The sequence below is a fragment of the Schistocerca nitens genome, chromosome 9 (assembly GCF_023898315.1).
Source record: "Schistocerca nitens isolate TAMUIC-IGC-003100 chromosome 9, iqSchNite1.1, whole genome shotgun sequence".
Classification (NCBI taxonomy): Eukaryota; Metazoa; Arthropoda; class Insecta; order Orthoptera; family Acrididae; genus Schistocerca; species Schistocerca nitens.
The window spans coordinates 291,472,132-291,494,174 of record NC_064622.1 but is presented as its reverse complement, the minus strand read 5'-3'; the positions used below and the strand labels follow the sequence as shown (position 1 = coordinate 291,494,174).

The 22,043-nt window shown below is 42.5% G+C and overlaps 1 protein-coding gene across 1 annotated transcript in view; it reads left to right on the top strand.

Annotated features, from left to right (window-relative positions):
• The window catches only part of LOC126203385 (rabphilin-3A), a 1,010,032-nt gene that overhangs the window by 844,519 nt on the left and 143,470 nt on the right, over positions 1 to 22,043 (top strand). The window contains exon 9 of the mRNA XM_049937683.1: positions 12,657 to 12,795. Coding sequence (XP_049793640.1) covers positions 12,657 to 12,795 — 139 coding nt within the window. The remainder of the gene's footprint in view (positions 1 to 12,656; positions 12,796 to 22,043) is intronic.

The window sequence follows — 22,043 nt, the reverse complement described above, 5'->3', positions numbered from 1 at the left end:
GCCGCCAACACCAATAGACAGGACGTGTACTGGTTCGCTATCTCTCGCTGCCGGCCGAGTGTGAGCGCGGGTCAGCGGCCTCACTCGACGCTGCCTCCACCGGCTGAATAATCCGCGCATGCATAATCAGCGTCCATTTTCCGTGATTATTGCAGGAAACTCCCCCAAGCTTCTCACCAGTTCACGCTGGGCGACCGGTTACCAGCAGTCTGAGGCAAGCTTTCGTAGCGAGCACTTCGTTGTTTACGCAAAGTCCTGCAGCAGTCAATTGACCCGTTTGCTCGAGCACTGTTTCAGTGTTTGTGTTGGTGTTGCGCTGCTCTCTGTTTTACAGCATGAGTAGCGGCTTATAGGGAGAAGGAGAGAATCCACCCGCTCGAATAATGCGGGCATTGGCCTGTTTATTGTTAATGCGGCAGCTGCCAGTGCACTTTACATTGCGAATAGTCATTAAAGGATGTAGTCTAGGGTGACCAAACGTCCCGGAAAACCGGGATTGTCCCGGTTTTCATCCCTGTGTTCCGGTGTCCCGAAAATTTGTTTCGGGACGCTTAAAAGTCCCGGAATTCAGTTTTTAGATACATTTCGCGAAACTTTCTCAAAATTTTGGGATTTCGCTATATTAAAGGAAATACAACACAAGAAATTAATATATTTTAGCTTATTTGTCTAAAACCTCCATTGTCCCATGGTAGTAATCACAGTATCAGTACTGATACACTCAGGCAATAATGTACTTTGAGCGGTACTTTGGCCAACAAGTATTATTATTATTATTCTGGATTTACAATGTGAGTACATTTTTCCAGCGCCTATTCTAGATTACAGTAAGTCACTAATTATTGTTCTCCACTCTTCTCTATTCGTCCATAAATCTTCAGGAATGTTGTTCTTCCTCATTGCTGACTGAACTCCCTGTATCCATGTATCAGGTGGTCGTCCCCTTTTTCTTCTTTCAATTGGTACCCAGTCGATTATGCATTTTGGTAGCCTTTCCTGTTCCTTTCGTCTGATGTGTCCATACCATTTAAGTTGTTTGTGCTCGATGAAATCAATAATTGAATTTTTACATTTCATCTTGTCTCTGATTACTTTATTTCTTATTCTTTCTCGTCTTGATATTCTTGCTGAACGTCTCCAGAAATCCATTTCTGTGGCTAATAATTTTGATTTCAGTTGCCATTTTGTTGTCCACACTTCTGAACCATATGTAATAATGCTCCTAACTATTGTTTTAAAAATCCTTATTTTGTTATCAGTTGTTATGTGTTTGTCCCAGAGAATTCCATTCAATAAAGAGATTGTCGTCTTTCCAGAATTTATTCTTGATCTAATTTCTTTGTCCTGTTTCCCATCATTTGTAATTTTCACACCTAAATATTTATATTCCTCAGTAGCTGTTATTGTTCCCATCCCTTCTTCTAATATTAAGTCTCCATTCACTCCACCAATTACCATGTACTTTTTTTTATTTATGTTTACATTTAGACCTGATTTTTTATATTCTTGAATCAATTTTCTGGTTATATACTCTATGTCCTCGTAGTCTTGGGCTATAATCAGTTGGTCATCTGCAAATTGTAACGAGTATATTGTTCTATCATTTATTGGTATTCCCATAGCGTGACATTTTTTCTTCCAATTCTGTAAAGTTACTTCTGTATATATTTTATACAATGTAGGTGAGATGCTACATCCTTGACGTAATCCTTTTGTGACTTGGAATCCATGTGATAGATATTTACCAACAAGTAGCAAGTTGTATTATTGTAACAGAGCTATGAAACTGTCCGATTGTCGCGCCACTTATTCACACACTCATTATCAGAACAGTGTAGTAGTCGATGTTTTGTCAGACAAACTGCAATAGTTTTTTCTCATATTAGTGGTATTATTGCTGCAGTACTGTGAAACGCAATGCCGAAACGTGCCTGCAAGTTCAGTGACTGTTATTCCAAGGAATGGAATTTCATTAAGAAGCAGAGTGTTCCATATGTAACTGTTTTATTAGTATAAGTCATGGTGGACGTTCCGGCATAGTTGATCACATCAGGTCAAAGAAACACATTAACAGATACAGTGCACCGAGCTGCAGTAAAACTCTACAAAATTATTTTGGTGAAACATCAGTCAAGTGAAGAGACGAAAGTTCGAGCAGCCGAGCCACACGGTAAAACATCACCAAACTTGTAGATCTAGTGATTGTACTAATAAGCTTAACAGCATTATGTTTGATGATTCTTCCATTGCAAAAAAGTTTAGTGCAGCAAGAACTAAAGTGTCAGCCTTAGTGAAAGGAGTTATTTCTCCCCAGAGTGTAAAGGAAAGCCTTGAATACATCAAAAAGTCTTCTTTCTACGGGATATCCACTGATGCCAGCAATCATAAGGCCACTAAAATATTTCCGTTTGTTTTTCAGTTTTTCGATATTAATCAGAGACAACACCAACACAAACTTTGGTGGTTTAAAAAGACAAGGCAAATGCAACGTATTTACCAAATTAAAGGCAACATTCCATGAAAACATTGAAGGCATAAGGTGCTCTGCACATGTTTTACACAATAGCGTGCAGACATCAGCTGACAGTTTAAGCTGTGATGTTGAAACTATCGCCATGAAGGTATACTCACATTTTTACATATATACTGTTAGAACAGAGAGGCTTAAGGAGTTCTGTGATTATGTGGGAACTGAATATATGAATGTAAAGTGTCACTCGAAAACTCGCTGGTTATCACTGTTTCCAGAAGTTGAAAGAGTAATCCGCCTCTTTGAACCGTTAAAAGATTTTTTCCGAAATGAAGACAAAGCCCCCAAAATATTGGTTCAGTTTTTCAGTAACCCTTTAAGTGAAGCCTACTTATGGTTCATTCACAGTCAGCTTAGCACTTTGCAGCATGGGATAAAAGAAATTGAGGGAAGCACGAAAAGTGTAATAGAGGTAAATGATGTTTTGAAAAATACTCTGGAAACTGTTACAAAGAGGAGAGAACAGCAGTTCATTTCTTTTAATGTTAAATCTGTCCTTAAAAGAGCAGAAGTATCAGAAGCAGCGGAATGGAGTTTTAGAGAAGAAGTTAACAAGTTTTATGACGCTTGTATAGAATATCTCAGCAAGTAGAGCGCCTCATATTTACCGTCATCGCCGGTGTTTGATTGGATGTTACTGAAGAGAGTGCCAAAATGGGAAAGAGTTGAAGAGACAGTTTCTTATTTGAAGAGTAAAGAGATTGAAATCGAAATTCCATTCTCTTTCATCACTTCGGCATACAGACAAATTTTGTTGAAGAAAGTCTTCACAAGTGGAATGATGAAAAAAAACACCATTGGGATGTCATGAGAAGTGGGTGAGTTTTTGTAAAAGCTGTGACTGTCCTCAGCATTACTCTGAGTTGGTAATAATTGCAAGGTATTTATTTGTAATCCCAGCCCATAATGCCAATGTGGAAAGAATATTTTCGTTCATGAATATCCAGTGGACTGATGAAAGAAACAGAATGGAGGTGGACTCTCTTGAAGCAATCCTGCAGATCCTGTACAACTACATAATGGATTGTGCCGACTTTTATCACTGTGTCTCAAAGAACAAAGACATGATCAAGAAGGCTGGAGGCAGTGAAAAATACCCTTTTCTCCAAGGATAGTCAATTACATCTACAAGTGCTCAGTAATATTAAAGCTCATGTTAATAGTAATTGATTAAAAGTTGAATAGCTGTAAAATTTTGTAAAATCGTAATACATTTCTTTATTACTGTATACGTTTATTAAATGTCATTAATTATACAGATAATCTAGATTATATCAATCTTTTTTATCCTCTTATTAGTTGTAATAATCGGGTTAACAAAATGTATCAACAAAACATTAATATTTAAAATAAAGAAACCTGGGTCCATGTGGAATGAGGTGTCCATTGGCACCCGGGTGAATGTGTCCCGGTTTTCACCGAAAATAATTTGGTCACCCTTATGTAGTCAGTATTCTGAAGTAAGAGTGATTTCAGGTGTGCCGCAGGGGAATGTCGTAGGACCGTTGCTGTTCACAATATATATAAAAGACCTTGTGGATATCATCGGAACTTCACTGAGGATTTTTGCGGATGATGCAGTAGTGGTTGGTTGGTTGTTTCGGGGAAGGAGACCAGACAGCGAGGTCATCTGTCTCATCGGATTAGGGAAGGACGGGGAAGGAAGTCGGCCGTGTCCTTTGAAAGGAACCATCCCGGCATTTGCCTGGAGCGATTTAGGGAAATCACGGAAAACCTGAATCAGGATGGCCGGACGCGGGATTGAACCGTCGTCCTCCCGAATGCGAGTCCAGTGTCTAACCACTGCGCCACCTCGCTCGGTGCAGTAGTGTATCGAGAGGTTGTAACAATGGAACATTGTACTGAAATGCAGGAGGATCTGCAACGAATTGACGCATGGTGCAAGGAATGGCAATTTAATCTCAATGTAGACAAATGTAATGTGCTGCGAATACATAGAAAGAAAGATCCTTTATCATTTAGCTACAATATAGCAGGTCAGCAACTGGAAGCAGGTAATTCCATAAATTATCTGTGAGTAGGCATTAGGAGTGACTTAAAATGGAACGACCATATAAAATTAATCGTCGGTAAAGCAGATGCCAGACTGAGATTCATTGGAAGAATCATAAGGAAATGCAGTCCGAAAACAAAGGAGGTAGGTTACAGTACACTTGAATACTGTTCGCTGGTGTGGGATCCGTACCAGATAGGGTTGATAGAAGAGATAGAGAAGGTCCAACGGAGAGCAGCGCGCTTCGTTTAGTAATCGCGAGAGCGTTACGGAGATGATAAACTCCAGTGGAAGACTCTGCAAGAGAGACGCTCAGTAGCTCGGTACGAGCTTTTGTTGAGGTTTTGAGAACATACCTTCACCGAGGAGTCAAGCAGTATATTGGTCCCTCCTACGTACATCTCGCGAAGAGACCATGAGGATAAAATCAGAGAGATTGGAGCCCACACAGAGGCATACCGACAATCTTTCTTTCCACGAACAATAGGAGACTGGAATAGAAGGGAGAACCGATAGAGGTACTCAAGGTACCCTCCGCCATACACCGTCAGGTGGCCTGCGGAGTATGGATGTAGATGTACATGTATTGAAATTTGGCAAGTAGTTGAAAATAGGTAACGAGCCAGTGAGCTAGATAATCAGCCTGTTACTGACAAAAAGGTTGCTACAGAAAATAGTATCGCAGGAATCGTAACAGAAGGTGTTACCACACGAAATAATTAGTTGGTTGGTTTGGGAAAGGAGACCAGACAGCGTGGTCATCGGTCTCATCGGATTAGGGAAGGATGGGAAAGGAAGTCGGCCGTGCCCTTTCAGAGGAACCATCCCGGCATTTGCCTGGAGTGATTTAGGGAAACCACGGAAAACCTAAATCAGGATGGCCGGACGCGGGATTGAACGGTCGTCCTCCCGAATGCGAGTCCAGTGTACGAAATAATTCTGCACAGTTTCATGTGGAAAATGACACTGCTGCTATTAGTACAATTGCTAATGAAAAATACGCTCTAGTAAAAAACGACAGGTATAAACAAAGTGACTCTGGCCCCTGCTATGTTTATGTTGAAAGTAACATACAGGGAAGGGCAAAAAATATGGATACGCCGCGAAAAACGTATGGTTGAGCATAAATCCAGATGCTAAGCAAATCTACAGGTTGTTTCCTTGTATTTGGCGACGAATGGCACATGAACAATACACTCTCTGCCGAGATCTCAAATGATAGTTGCGGTAAGGTCTTATGGGGACCAAACTGCTGAGGTCTCATACGATATCATATGAATACTTGGCAGTTGTAACATGAAGTAAAATGATGTATTCCATACATCCATTTATTAAAAATAGAAGAGAGAAAAGAATTGGGCCTCAAGTCAGTCCTCTTGCTTCAGGTATTTCGTTCTGAAATCTTATGTATATGGTTCTGTGCTCTAGGAAGGTTTGAATATCAAGTACAAAATCACTTGTATCCCCAGTGAAGCTTAATTTTTGATGCAGATTAGGAATTCGAATATTGTCATATGCACTCTTAACGTCTATAAATACTACTGTAAGGTATTGCCTGTTGTTGAATGCCCGAAAAAATTCACAGTGCGGAATAGGAAGACCGTCAGGGCCTCCCTTATCCATTCAAAATCCAAACTTCTTTTCTTTTTTTAAAGCAAACTCTTGAACTCCAGCCATCACTCCCAAAAGGTCTTAATAAGCTGTTCAGTGGATCTCCCGACACACGAGGACAATGTGATGGACCTGTGTGACGTTGAAATCCCAGGCGTTGCTTTAGGTTTGATAAGTAATGTCGTTAAAGGTTCGTGGAAGTGTCGTCAATCAGGCAAGTTAAAGAGTATAGGACAGTGAACATAATCCACTCCAGGGACAGAGCCCATCAAAGACTTCAGCAGTCTCTTTATCTCTTTAAACTGAACGGTGAGCGTAAGAAATTGTCGGATACTTACCTACTGTGGGATGAGCTGGACTGCAGACGTAATGAGCTCTCAAGTTGTCAAGCATAACTTCCAACCAGTTGTCATCCATTTCGCCGTGGCCTAGGTACCAGTTACGGTTTGTGAGCGCCCTTATTCTGTTCCACAGATCATACATTTTGGAATCTCTAGCCACCTTTTCACAATAATTTATCCAGTTAAGAAGTTTTTTCTGTTTTTGTAACCTGTTAGTTTGATTATCTGTCTTCCAATATTGCAGATAATCTTCCCAAGACGTGGAGACCTTATACCGCTTCAGTTCTAGTCGACATTAGGAGTCACTCGTGAGCTATATGTGTTCCACTATATCACGGAGTTTCCAACCTGAAACGAAAGAGTATTTATTTCTAGTATAGAGAAATCTGCCGCCTCATTTAAGACGTTGAGGCAAACATAGCTCGATAGGTGCCCTGGACCTTTATTGGTACTTCGGCAGTAGTATTCTCTATTGCGTTTTCTGAAAAAGTGTCAGTGTGGTATGTTGATGATCCTAATGTGTCACGCAGTAGCGACCAAACAGAAAAATCAGCAATTGGTGGCGATCAGTAGCCTTTGGCACCACCAAAAGGTTTCACTATGGGAACCTGCACTTTTAGGTAGGGTCCTTCGTTTGATGTCCTGCTGTGGGCATCAAGCAAGGTATGAGGTATGGAAACTCACCAAGGAAGAAAGAGCAGATGTTTGGCACCATGAAATCTACCCTAAAGGTCAATATTTCAGTGTTGAAATGGTCCAGGGGTAAGGACTGCTTCAGCATACAGAAGCATCAAAACAACCTTCTGTGAAATTAAAAGCAACAACGATTAGAGAGCAACAGCAGTTCTGCTTTTAAATACATAGTGCGGCGGCGCGGTTCTTTCCGTCCCTTTGCGACGACCTGCACCTACCTGTGAACATTGTCTCAGCAGATCATCAGTACGAAAGCTGAGTGAAACCTACTGTACTACGACGTGAACTAGGCTGCAATTTAAGTCACTAATCTACGTTTCGGGAGAAAGTTTTCACACAAATGAAAGTTTGGAAATTTTGTCCTCAATTAATATATTCTGAAACTTAGATGAACAAGTATCACTGCCAAGCCCGTGCTAGTCTTGACACAGTCACTCATAATCCCTTTCACTCACTTTAGCAAGTTTATGGTGTTGCATTTCCCGAAAACGTAATAGCTACAGAAATACTGATTGTTTTTGATTGATAATGCTCGCCAAATATTAAGTCTGTCAGTACCAAATGCAGCCATAATTTTTAGCCACCGACCTGCTCAATACGCCACGCGGAATATATGTCTTTTCTCGTCACAAAATTCACTTAAAAATTCCGAAATTTCTACACACACATCGGAGTAATTATGTCGTCACTTTCCAACACTTTCGATGTATGAAACACTGCTAGGTCCGGCAACTTATCGTTTCCATCGGAACTACTACTACACACGTCCGATCTGTTTCATGGCTAGGCTTCCACTCTTCTCTCGAATACTCTGAATATTGCTTTACCATTAGTCAGTTTACTCAACAGCCAATAGCAAAACAACATTCTCCCGCGTCAATCTGCGCTTTTCATCAATAGCCAATCGCAAAATAGTAAACCTAACGACTGCACTTTTTACCGACGTAATTATCTAATATGCTGAAGTTTTGTTTATGCATAAAGTTATTTACTATTGTTATTTATACCTGAATTAACTTTCCCTTTACCATAAACTCACTTTACAAATCTATTCTACAAAAATCCCCTTTGTCCATATCTTTACTTCTTCGAAATGTTCCCACTCTAAATCCTACTACATAACTCGTTAAACAATTATATTCATATTAACCTTAAACCACATTCACGCATCATTCATACTGCTAAATCACATTTATAACATTTTACATACACAGAAAGACATAATAACTCTTTATGAAAATAACTAGAACAGTTTATGACAAACATTCTATGACTTTATTGCACTCTACGGGGCACAATCGAAACTAAATCAGTCCCCTATCAAATACTGCCCTCTATTGGCTGATACATAAACTGCGTGCGCATCCAGTCTCGCCGTCACCATCTGTCACTATCCAGCTCTGAGACACATCTCCGGCCGGCCGAAGTGGCCGTGCGGTTAAAGGCGCTGCAGTCTGGAACCGCAAGACCGCTACGGTCGCAGGTTCGAATCCTGCCTCGGGCATGGATGTTTGTGATGTCCTTAGGTTAGTTAGGTTTAACTAGTTCTAAGTTCTAGGGGACTAATGATCTCAGCAGTTGAGTCCCATAGTGCTCAGAGCCATTTGAGCCATTTTTTTTGACACATCTCCCACTTAACCGCCTCCAAGGCAGGATCGTTATTTGGCGCTACGCCTCTATTGAGGCATGTAGACGGAAAGAGTACAAAAAAAATGGCTCTGAGCACTATGGGATTTAACTTCTGAGGTCATCAGTCCCCTAGAACTTAGAACTACTTAAACCTAACTAACCTAAGGACATCACAGACATCCATGCCCCAGGCAGGATTCGAACCTGTGACCGTAGCGGTCGCGCGGTTCCAGACTGTAGCGCCTAGAACCTAGAACCGCTCGGCCACAACGGCCGGCGGAAAGAGTACATTGAGGGCCTTTATGATGGGAGAACTTGACTGAGTACATGAAGGAAAAAGAAATGGTAACAGAAGTCATAGGGTATCCCGTATTAGCCAGGGTATAACAGGAGCTTTGAAATACATGTGATGAAGTACGGCAGATCGAGCAGATAACATCGTTTCGGAGTTCTCAAAATGAAGAGGGAACTAAACGACTATTCACTTGGTTGTGTAGAATCCAACAGACTGTATAATAGCCATCAGACTTTCGGAAAAAGGTCATCCAGATAATTTCGAACATAGTAAGTGTAGAAAAGTGAGAGAATTATAGCACAATCAACTTAACAGCTCCATGCATCCTCGACTGACTCGCTAAATCGCCCGGTGTTAGTTCCACGGAATAGGTGTGGGATAGTTTGGGACAGCTGGTGAAATATAGCAATAAACACCCCAGAAAATTGCTAGCTCTGCGAGATCTAATCATCAATGAGTGAGTTCAAATGGTTCAAATGGCTCTGAGCACTATGGGACTTAACTGCTGAGATCATCAGTCCCCTAGAACTTAGAACTGCTTAAACCTAACTAACCTAAGGACATCACACACACCCATGCCCGAGGCAGGATTCGAACTGCGACCGTAGCGGTCGCGCGGTTCCAGACTGTAGCCCCTAGAACCGCTCGGCCACTCCGGCCGGCGAGTGACTTCATCCGGATACGGCATGCTTACGCTATTAACTTGTTTTCTCCTTGAGTAATTAATATTTTGTCCAGTGTGCCTATGCTTTCAGGACTTTTCTTCTATTTTTGACCGTACTGTGTTCTGTAAGAATGTGGGACAGTGTTTTTAACACTTTGTGCATACACTATCTGATCCAAAGTATGTGGGCACATGTTATTCGATTTTAATATTGGCTGAGTCCACCCTTCGCCTTTAAGACGGCTTGACCTCTACTGGGGCACTTTCATTGAGGTGTCTAAATGTATATGGACGAATGGCATCCTGTTCTTCCTCAAGAGCCGAAACAGAGAAGGTAGTTATGCTGGACGCTGGGTTGTTTCTGACTCATCCCAAATGTGTTCCATTGGGTTCAGGTCTAGAGTCTGGGCAGGCCAGTCCTTTTCAAGAACGTTATCGTCCACAAACTATTGCCTCAAAGATTCGGCTTTATGACAGCATCGATTGTCATACTGAAACAAACAATCGCCTCTGAACTGTTCCTGTACTGTACCCAATACATAACACTGAAAAATGTGTTTATATGCTTCCACTTTTAGGGTTTTCTTAAGGGGCCCACCCCATAACCACAGACAGCAGCCCCATACCATATCAACATCTCCTCCGTACTTCGATGTTGGCACTACACAAGATGGCAGGTAACGTTCTGCAGGCATTCGTGAAACCCAAACACTTCCATCGGATTGCCACAGGGTGAAACGTGATTCATCGCTACAAATCATTCGTTTTCAGTCATCCACCATCCAGTGGCGTCATTCTTCACACCTCCTCGTAAGTCGTGAAGCACTGACTGCAGAAATGTGTGGCTTATGAGGAGCTGCTCGATCGTTACACACAATTCTTTTTAGCTCCCTACGCACAGTCATTGTGCTAGCTGCACTGGTGGTTGCACTTCGGAACGCACAAGTGATTCCTTCCGTTGATTTCGTGCGAAGTGTTACAACCATCCTACGCAACGCTAGACAGTCCCTGTCCGTCAGTGCTTGAGGTCTGGCTGGTCTTGGTTTATCTGCGAGTATTCCTTCGCGGTCTCACTTCACCAAGAGGCGACGCGAGCAGCTTTAGAAGCGTTGAAACGTCCCTGACGAATCTCTTACTCAGTTGAAATCCGGTAATTACACTACTGGCTATTAAAATTGCTACAACAAGAAGAAATGCAGGTGATAAACGGGTATTCATTGGACAGATATATTATACTAGAACTGACATGTGATTACATTTCCACGCAATTTGGGTGCATAGATCCTGAGAAATTACCCAGAACAACCATCTCTGGCCGTAATAGCGGCCTTGATACGCCTGGGCATTGAGTCAAATAGAGCTTAGACGGCGTGTACAGGTACAGCTGCCCATGCAGCTTCAACACTATCCCACGGTTCAAAAGAGTAGTGACTGGCGTATTGTGACGAGCCAGTTGCTCGGCTACTATTGACCAGACGTTTTCAGTTGGTGAGAGATCTGGAGAATGTGCTGGCCAGGGCAGCAGTCGAACATTTTCTGTATCCAGAAAAGCCCGTACAGGACCTGCAACATGCGGTCGTGCATTATCCTGCTAAAATGTAGGGTTTCACAGGCAGCGAATGAAGGGTAGAGCCACGGGTCGTAACACATCTGAAATGTAACGTTCACTGTTCAAAGTGCCTTCAATGCGAACAATAGGTGACCGAGACGTGTAACCAATGGTAACCCATACCATCACGCCGGGTGATACGCCAGTATGGCGATGACGAATACACGCTTCCAATGTGCGTTCACCGCGATGTCGCCAAACACGGATGCGACCATCATGATGCTGAAAACAGAACCTGGATTCATCCGAAAAAATGACGTTTTGCCATTCGTGCACCCAGGTTCGTCGTTGAGTACACCATCGCAGGCGCTCCTGTCTGTGATGCAGCGTCAAGGGTAACCGCGGCCATGGTTTCCGAGCTGATAGTCCATGCTGTTGCAGACGTCGTCGAACTGTTCGTGCAGATGGTTGTTGTCTTGCAAACGTTCCCATCTGTTGACTCAGGGATCGAGACGTGGCCGCACGATCCGTTACAGCCATGCGGATAAGATGCCTGTCATCTCGACTGCTAGCGATACGAACCCGTTGGGATCCAGCACGGCGTTCCGTATTACCCTCCTGAACCCACCGATTCCATATTCTGCTAACACTCATTGGAGCTCGACCAACGCGAGGAGCAATGTCGCGATACGATAAACCGCAATCGTGATAGGCTACAATCCGACCTTTATCAAAGTCGGAAACGTGATGGTACGCATTTCTCCTCCTTACACGAGGCATCTCAACAACGTTTCACCAGGCAACGCCGGTCAACTGCTGTTTGTGTATGAGAAATCGGTTGGAAACTTTCCTCGTGTCAGCACGTTGTAGGTGTCGCCACCGGCGCCAACCTTGTGTGAACGCTCGGAAAAGCTAATCATTTGCATATCACAGCATCTTCTTCCTGTTGGTTAAATTTCGCGTCTGTAGCACGTCATCTTCGTGGTGTAGCAATTTTAATGGCCAGTAGTGTAGTACCCGCTCGAGGTCACTGTCAAGCTCTCTTCACTGACCCATGCTGCTGTTGTTGTTTGTCTGCTGGCAACACAATATTCCCCGCCTCCTTTTACGTTGGCGCTTCCGCTTCTCGTAACATCTAGTGGTCAGTTCCGCGCTATATAGGGTGTCCGAATACTTTTGATCAAATAGTGTATGTTTGGTCAGTACTGTGCCCTGCAAAAAAAGGCACACTTTTCTCAACACCTTGTACATGTACCTTGGTAGATGCGAATTTCCCTTTGCTTGTACAGAAAAGTGCCATCCATTGCAGGCTGTGTTTCGTGTGTTGCAGGCCACAAAGGCGGCGCAGACGCGGAAGAAGAGAGCAGCTCGGAGGAGGAAGTGCCGAAGAAGGCGTACGCGCCGCGCACCAGCATCCTCGACTCGGCGCCGACCGGCCCGCCGCCAACGGACACGTCGGGCTCCAACAGGTACTGCCCCGGCATCTGTGGCCAAATCCTGCACGAGCTGCTGAGAAGACTGTGCGGCCAGACGTGAGCCTTAGTGCCGGGGTCTGCCTAGGCGAGAGCTGAGGCCCGTGCGGCTGCGCACCTCCCGGCATGCCGCTTGCACACTCAGGGTCGGCTTGGCTAGAGGGTTGAGCGGACGCGCACCCGTCTCACCGCGGTCCACAGCTACCACAAGTGTTCCTAGTACTCGCGGCCTACTCTCAGGCAGCTTCACCCAGTTCGCAACCACCCCCGTAGGCTGCTTAACGGTGCAGGAGCTTACCTAACACAAATAAACGCTTCAGCTTCAGTAACAGGTCCACGAACAGCTGTTCGTGAACAGTGCAGTGAAAGTTCCTGTTTGTACATAAAAGTATGCTGTAAACGTCGAAGAAAGCACTAACTAGTAGCATCTCAACCCAGAAATTCCAGACAGTCCTGCACCTCCACACTATATGGAAATACGAAATATATATTTTACTGTAGTGCGTTTTGAACGAAAAATATATAGACTTTATATCAACTTAAATACGTGTAATTGTATGTTAAGTTAGTTATCACCCACTTTTAGTTAAGCCCTACATCACACCCCTAGTTTTTTTCCACCCCTAGAATCCCTTTGTGATGATGCAGCATGTTGCAGCCAGCATGAGAAATAACAGGTAATGGAAACTTGTCAAAACTTGAAGTGGAAGGAAATACGTTGCAGAATCTGCAAAACGCAGTAAGAAATGTGCACTGGAAATGTAAATAATATGGATGAAAGAGGCTGTACTCATCAAAAGTGGACATCGCGATCAGGCAAGCAGAAAACAAAGAAACAAGCTCATATCAAACTTACAACAACAGTCTTTCAGACAAATTGGTACCAGAGCTTCTACAATCAAAAAATCTTCGTACGAATTTTAACGAAGAGAATGGTAAGACGACAGCTGTGAGATACCAGGGCTGGATAAAAAGTATTGGCAACACTGCCGTAACATGAAGTACGTCTGTCAAATGGCATGTGCGCTGCCTGTAGCAGATATCAGAAGACCAGTTGAAGAAGTACAGTGAGTGGCTGAATCAGTTGCAGTATGTACTGTTCGAAAGTGCGCGAGGCCATTTCAAGCGCCCTAACAATATGTCTACGAAACACGGAAAAAATGGATCAAGATTGAAGTGGTACATAATCGGGGCAAACAACAATGTGTTCGGGGACTGCGTGAGGCATGTGGTGATGAAGCATTGGCATATCGTATGGTGGCGAGATGGGTGAATGTGTTTTGGAATGGCAGGAATGTCATCTAAGATCGGTCCATTGTATGCCCGCCATGGTTCTCCTGACCCACAGCACATGCTCTGCGAAGCAGCTGGTGGCAAAGAGATGGCTATTGTGGCTCACAGTACCCGGGGGTGAATCTGAAGCACATTGCATCATAGGTGCAGATGGTCACTGCACCTTCATCTCGCACTGAGAAGAAAGCGAGGACACCTTCTAGTACTGCGTCTCGTCATCCTTCATGATGTCAGAAGGTGAGAGCCATGCAGGAGTTCCTGCATACATGGGGATGGGAGATACTGAACATCCGCCGTATTCATCTGATATGAGTCCACGCGATTACGACCTGTTCGCCAAAATGATGAATCCTCCTCATGGCATAAGCTAAAACACAAGAGAAGACATCATCTGTGCCATAGCGTGGTCCCTGCTACACATCGATAGAAGTGGATGCACTGACAGTTTACGACGACTTGCATTTGTGTGGGGAAGTATATCGAGATGCAGGGCTATTATACTGACGGCATGTAATATGATGAACGTCTGTCAACAAAAGCTGGTATGAATTATAAGGGTGTTGCCACTACTTCTTATCCAACCCTTATATATCGAGAGGTAATATCGAACTGTTGTCAGTATAGTACTAAAAGAGATGCAAAGGACACTCATTCCACACTGGCAACTTTAAACTTCATGCCTTATTCTTTCTTAAAGGCCTGATTGAGACCTTCACTTCTGGCGAGTGTAGCTTTCTGAAGAAATGTCTGAATTGGGTAGTACCTCAAGAAAGGAATGATATTGTGATTCGACGTTCCGTAACGTAATACACGTTATTTACTGTTTCTTATACTTAATGATATAGAAATAAATTTCAGTTAGAGATCCTTAGATTATATTGCAAATTTCATTGGACTGGTGCTCAGTACTATTAACTCGGGTTTTTCTTTGTTTTCAAAACAAGTCACGTGGTGTGTTTTGTGAACAAAAGAGGTTGTATGTATAAAATACTTGGGCTGTACTGCTGTACTAGACGCGCCAAATGTGTATTAAATCTCTACCAATCGAAAAATTCCTACAATCTCCTCATTAGGAGTAAGACTGACTACTGACTCTGCTTCCTCCCCCCTCTCTCCCCTTTGTTGCTTCATATCCCTCACAAGTGTAGAGTGGGCTACGAGACTTTCAAAATTAAAAAGCTCTTCAATGCATTTCATCTGAAAAGACTCGAACACATCATTCTTGGAGAAATGCGCTGATACAAAAGTTGTAGCTGGGGCATCGTCTGTCTGCCATAGGCAGCAAGCAGTCCAGTACATTTATCTTGCCCATTCCCATAGTGCAGCGGCTAGCGTTGCTGCCATTCATGTGAAGTTCAAGATCATCAGTAACCAAATCTCATTTTGGAATGTTGTAAAATGAAATACACTACACTCATGTGGCCAAATTAGAAATTGCTGTGTGAAGCAAATTGCGAAGCTGACAGGCTAGCTCCAGCAGTGGGGTTGAATAGAGAGCGTTTCACAAGACTGGAAGCCACAAATCATTATTATCATCGTTATACAACATCAAAAAAAGTTTTTCAACACCCCAGTTCCCAGAATTCCTGAAGATAGACGTTGACTGTGGATACTGTATCACAGGCACAGTCTCTTCGGCTGTTCAGGGATGTCACTAAACGCTCACAAAGAGACAGGAACTGTCGATGACGTGCCTCGCTCAGACCTCTCAAGGGCTAGTACTGCAGTGGATGACCGCTGCCTATGGATTATGGCCCAAAGGAACTCTGACAGTAACGCCACCATGTTGAATAATGCTTTTCGTGCAGCCACAGGACGTCGTGTTACGACTTTTACGACTCAAACTGTGCGTAATTAGCTACGTGATGCGCAACTTCACTGCCGATGTCCATGGCGAGGTCCATCTTCGCAACAACGACACCATGCAGCGCAATACAGATAGGCCAAACAACATGCCGAATGGACCGCTCAGGGTTGACATCATGTTCTCTTCACCGATGAGTGTCGCATATGCCTACAATCAGACAATCGTCGGAGACGTGTTTGGAGGCAAACCGGTCAGGCTGAACGCCTTAGACACACTGTCCAGTGAGTGCAGCAAGGTGGAGGTTCCCTGCTATTTTGGGTTGGTATTATGTGGAGCCTACGTACGCTGCTGGTGGTCATGGAAGGCGCGTAACAGTTGTACGATACGTGAATGCCATCCTTCGACCGATAGTGCAACCATGTTGGCGAGGCATTCGTCTTCATGGACGACAATTCGCGCCTCCATCGTGCACATCTTGTGAATGACTTCCTTCAGTATAACGACATCGCTCGACTAGAGTGGCCAGCATGTTCTCCAGACATGAACCCTATCTAACATGCCTGGGATAGATTGAAAAGGGTTGTTTATGTACGACGTGACCCACCAACCACTCTGAGGGATCTGTGCCGAATCGCCGTTGACGAGTGGGACAATCTGGACCAACAGTGCCTTTATGAACTTGTGGATAGCATGCCACGACGAATACAGGCATGCGTCAATGTAACATGACTTGCTACGGGGTATTAGTGATACCGGTGTGTACAGGAATCTGGATCACCACCTCTAAAAGTCTCGTTGTATGGAGGTACAACATGCAATTTGTTGATTTGATGAGCAATGGAAAGGTCGGAAATGATGTTTATGTTGATCTCTATTCCAATTTTCTGTAGATGTTCCGGAACTTTCGGAACCGAGGTGATGCAAAACTTTTTTTGATGTGTGTAGCAGATGTAGCTTACATTTAAGAAAGAAAGCTCAGTAACACCAATACTCAGTCTTACTTCCAATGGAGAGTTTGAATGTTGGAATCGAAATTTTTTAATTCACATTTGAGGCTAGTAGTACGTCACTTATATACAAAGATACTGCCACGAAATATTCTATGGACAAACAGATCACAGAAATATAATTCGCCATATTGGCAGATATGTTTTCCATGACTTTCTGACAATAAAGGACATACAGGGTATCCCTCCTAAGAGTCGTCAGACAGATTTTCTCTGCTATTTCGGCCGATATGCGCAATTTAGTTCTTGTAATATGTATCTTGAATCAAGCTACACAATTACTGCTTGTATGTCTTTCATTAGATGGCCAGTGTCGCTAGAGTGCGTCGATTTGTTTCCCATTACAAACAAAATGATTTCTGAACCGAAATTTTACATGCACTCTATAGAGTGGTCCCAAATTAATCTAGAGCGATATTTGTGTTATCAGTGTGTATTAACAGGGTCAGTAAAACACATAGAACAACCAGTATTGCAGCAGCAACAGCAACGCCCTGGCTGCGCTGACTGCTGCGAATATGCAGCATCGCTGCTCGGTTGCTGTTGGAGTACTGGCTATTCTTCGTATTCTCCTGTCCCTGTTAACATATCGGCAAAACCAATTTCCTTCTAGGCTAATATGGAGTCGCTGTGTCAAATGAGTACCTAAACAACCCCTTTAAAAATCTGTCTACACTCAGCGTTGCATGAAAGATGTGATGAGCAGTATTTGCTTCGGCTGATTCCAGCTACACATTGCAAAATCTAAATTGCAAATATCTCCCGAACCGACTTAGAAAACGTGCTTGGCGACTCTTAGGAGGTATATACTGCAACCAGTCGTAATGTTTAAGGGTTATTAGTCTTGTGACATTAGTTTATTAGCAAAGCATTTAGAGTTACTAGTGCACACCTAGAGGCATTACAACATACATGCTATTTACAGTACTAATACTATTAACTAAATTACTGTTAATTTCTGGAATTCCCAGGACCTTCAATTAATTGCAATGCATTTGGCTCTCAGCATAGAAATGGAATAAATGTATGAAAATTTCTTGCAAAATACGCGGTGAATGTTTTTCTTTACTTATCGCGTGTGTATCCACTGGTAGAGCATATGTCTTCGCTTTTGTAGAATTTTTCTGAGATTTTTAAATCACGTTCCACAGTGTTTTTAAATTGGGGCAAACAAAGTATAATGTACTAATACACAATAACTCGATGCGTATTGCTTGTTATGGATGATTAGTTCGTTATACGAGGGTTGTTCGGAATGTGAGGAACGATCGGTCGCGAAATGGAAACCACAGTGAAAATCAGAACTGTTTTCTTTGCACATTTAGCTATACCTTCCAGGTACTTCTCTGCATAGTCGCCCCTCCGACTTAGACATTTGTCGCAGCGTTATACCAAATTTCCAACACAATCATCATAGGAGACAGTCGCCTGTGCTGTCATATAATTCTCTACACTGGTCTATAGCACCTAGCCTGTGCCCAAGTGTTGGTATTCAGCGTTTCATGTGAACAGAGATGATACTCAGGACGAGCCAATTAGGGCTGTGTTGTGGGTGATCGAACACTTCCCATCGAAAAGGCTGCAGGAGCGTCTTCACTGTCCCTGCAGAGTGTGGCTGAGAATTGCCATAAAGAAGGAAGTGCATGGCAGTTGTGTTAGGTGGGCTGCATTCATTAAGGCGAAGCCTCTCAGCAGGACCTCCTACTTGGCGGGAGACTCTGTTGTTCTAGGCACCTTTACTCGCTCACAGTGCGCTCACAACTGAAAGAGCGTCTTGATGCGATCTACGGGCATACTAAAGACACTGCCCGAAACGTCTGTCAAAAGCTGCGTCGGATTTTCACAGTGGTTTCCATTTCGCGACTGATCATTTCTCACTTTCCTAATAGCCCTCGTATTTGCGCAAACCACGAACACAAAATGGCCACCATATTAACACTATTATTTCTTAAAATTAGAGCTGAACAAATGATAGGCACATTCCAATAAGCGCAACATTTTCGATGCACCACAGAGCTCGCTACTGTATCGAGCACTGCTCGGATAGTCACGTGACATTTGGTCATGTGGTGTGATTGTATTACCTCGACGTACATAAGCGATCTGATGTGAATGCGTCACACTATGGGACCACGTGAACATTCAAGAGATCCAGCATGAAGCAGTGTGATGCAGTCCTGCCGCAGGCGAAGTGCTTCAGTTAATGTACCTGCTGCTATGAAATACTTGTTATCCAATTTTAGGAAAACTCGAATTTCGTGACAAGAATTGATAGTTTCACATCTTACAGAGTGATATCTTCACTCTACAAAAGACTGAATTTCTTTTCGTCATTCGTCATAATTACTGCGCTGCAGCAAATTAAGTAAATCATTCACGAAAATTTAAAATTTGCGGTGGTAAAAGTGCATTGTGTAGATCTTCTGTATGGTTCATTTTACGTCATACATTGTTGTGTGTGAGACTGAACTAACATATCGAAATTGTACTTAGAGCTGAGAGCACATTGATGTTCTCGAGATATTGGTTTTTATCTCTTTGGGAGGGTCGTGTGCAGTGTGCTCAGATCTGACAATGCTCAACGTGAATCATGTGCTCGTAACACCCATCGTATTTCGTAAACGGTTCAAAATATCGAACAAAGGTTTTCTACAAACGAGAGCATGCAGAGAGATACATGTTTTCTGTATGACTAATACTTGGAACTTCTTTATCTATCGAGATATGGAAGTAAATATAATTTTCTTTTGATGGAATGATTAATTTTTTCAGCAACACTTAATATCTAGTCAAAGAAGAATGTTGTTGCATTTTACGCATTAATACTGACAGTTTTCTATATGGCATATTTAGCTTTAGTCGAGAATTGTTCGCTACGGTCGCAGGTTCGAATCCTGCCTCGGGCATGGATGTTTGTGATGTCCTTAGGTTAGTTAGGTTTAACTAGTTCTAAGTTCTAAGGGACTAATGACCTCAGCAGTTGAGTCCCATAGTGCTCAGAGCCATTTGAACCATTTTTCGAGAATTGTTTGTTATGTCACAAGATGTAATGTCTATGTAACTACGTGTTTTAATTATTTCGATTTCCAATGTGACATCTTGTTTATTTACAGGCTTTAGATTCTTTCTTGCTGCATGTAATGATACCAGCCTGTCAACTAGTGTCTCCCTCAACGTTACTGAAATGGTGTTCGTATGGGGACTACTGATACTCTACTGTGTTCCTTTTAACCTGTGATACCAAGTACCATGTATAATTGCCTGTCACCATCTTCAAAATTTACACGTCCTGCAGAACAAACGGTGTACTATATGAGTGTTCTCACTGGTCAAAGACTTATTAGTAATTATGCAGGGTCATAATTAGTTTTAACGATCCACTTCAACTGTAATGACACGATGCTTGATTCCTTACTTGACTGCCTGATAACCAAATAAAGTACATTAAACTAACTGTAATTGCGATCAGGATACTAAGTTACAGCGGCAAGACTCTTCATGCAGACAGTAACGTCACACATAACCAGATTGCAAAAGAATGAAAACTCGAGAATTAGACTAAATCGTGAATCCATTCATTTATTGGTTTCTGTTTATAAATACGAGCTGCACTCTAAAAGATACAGCACTCTGTGTTGTGATTACCACACACACAAGAAATGAAGTTGCTCACAACAAAGTCTTCTAAAGTATACTGAAGTCTCTGCATTTCACACACAGTAACAGGCTGTATTTCGTGGAGAATTGTTCTTGCAATGTGTATGCCATTGCAGGCTGCAACTCAACATTGATTTGACTGATCTCCTACCACTCTTGTCTCCTTTTTAAACGAAATTCCTCTAATGTATTTTCATTTAGAAGTAAGAGTTTCTGTTGTGAAACAATTTTGATATAGTCCATACAAATCAAATAGCATCTCTTACAGTATCAACAGCTTCATGCTGGACATTAAATCTTGTTGTAAGGTAGTTTACAGACACCTCCTGCCCCACACATGCACTTTTTCCATTCTTTCCATGACCTATTGCTGAAAATACCCATTTTTTGTGTTAATTTCTATGCCCGTGTTTTCCAAGCTCATAAAGTTGAAAGCGGTTTTTAGAGTGAGACGCTGCACCATCAATCACATACATGGTCACTTTTAGGAAATGTCTGGTTCCAGATTCTACGTCATCAATTACCATACTGACAGCATACCATGCATGTGCACTGTCATGAATGAGATCGTCACTGAAAATATCAAAACGGAGTGATGTTCCAAGGAAGTGAGCAACACATGTAAATATTGAATCTTGTGATGTGTGCCAGCGGTAACTTTGAACTTCGTTCTGCAAAGCAACAGACCAGTTCTCAGCAATCGGCTGGCCTGTGCAGTGTCAACCTGAACTTTGTTGAATGTGTTTTAAGTGCTTGCACAAAAGATAATTGCCAAGAAAAGTTAACCGCAAAGGAGTTGTGGCCACCCAGACCAAATCCATTGTCTGATAAAGTAACGAAATCAAATAAGCCCGACTGCAAGCGAACATATAACAGAGAAGTCTATAAGAAGTGTAAGTTGTTGTGTGCTTGCAACGTAAGAATGTCTGATTTTGAACCCGGAAGTTAATTCGTTAACTAACACATGTATTAGGGACCTTGTACATTTTCCTGACAAAATAAAAAAGCACGAAAACTACCACTTACACAAAAATGCGGGAGTGGTGAAAGCTTGAATATTACATCATTCTTGCCATAAACCTGGACTTAATTGTGTCCAAAAAAAAAATTCCACATAAACTATTCTTTCTTTTCTCAGATAAGTTGTGCGTGTTGTTACTGTTATTACTATTTTTATTTGTTATTTATTATTATTATTGGCAGCCGCTGAAGTTGTATAAATTTGTTGATTAGCATAACTGCTGTACCGCAGATGCTATTAATTTCACGCTCTCATATTTATGTGAATTTAAAAATTTCTGAACACCCAGAATGTATACTTACGAGCCGCCACTGTATCTAAGCGAAGCATCTCTGCTAATGTATAACATTTTTGATTGCCAAAATTTTTCAGAACATATAGTGTATACACCGATTGTCTCTCTTAAGAGTTGTTAGGCGCATTTTCTCTGGTGTTACGGCAGATATCGGCAATTTCGTTT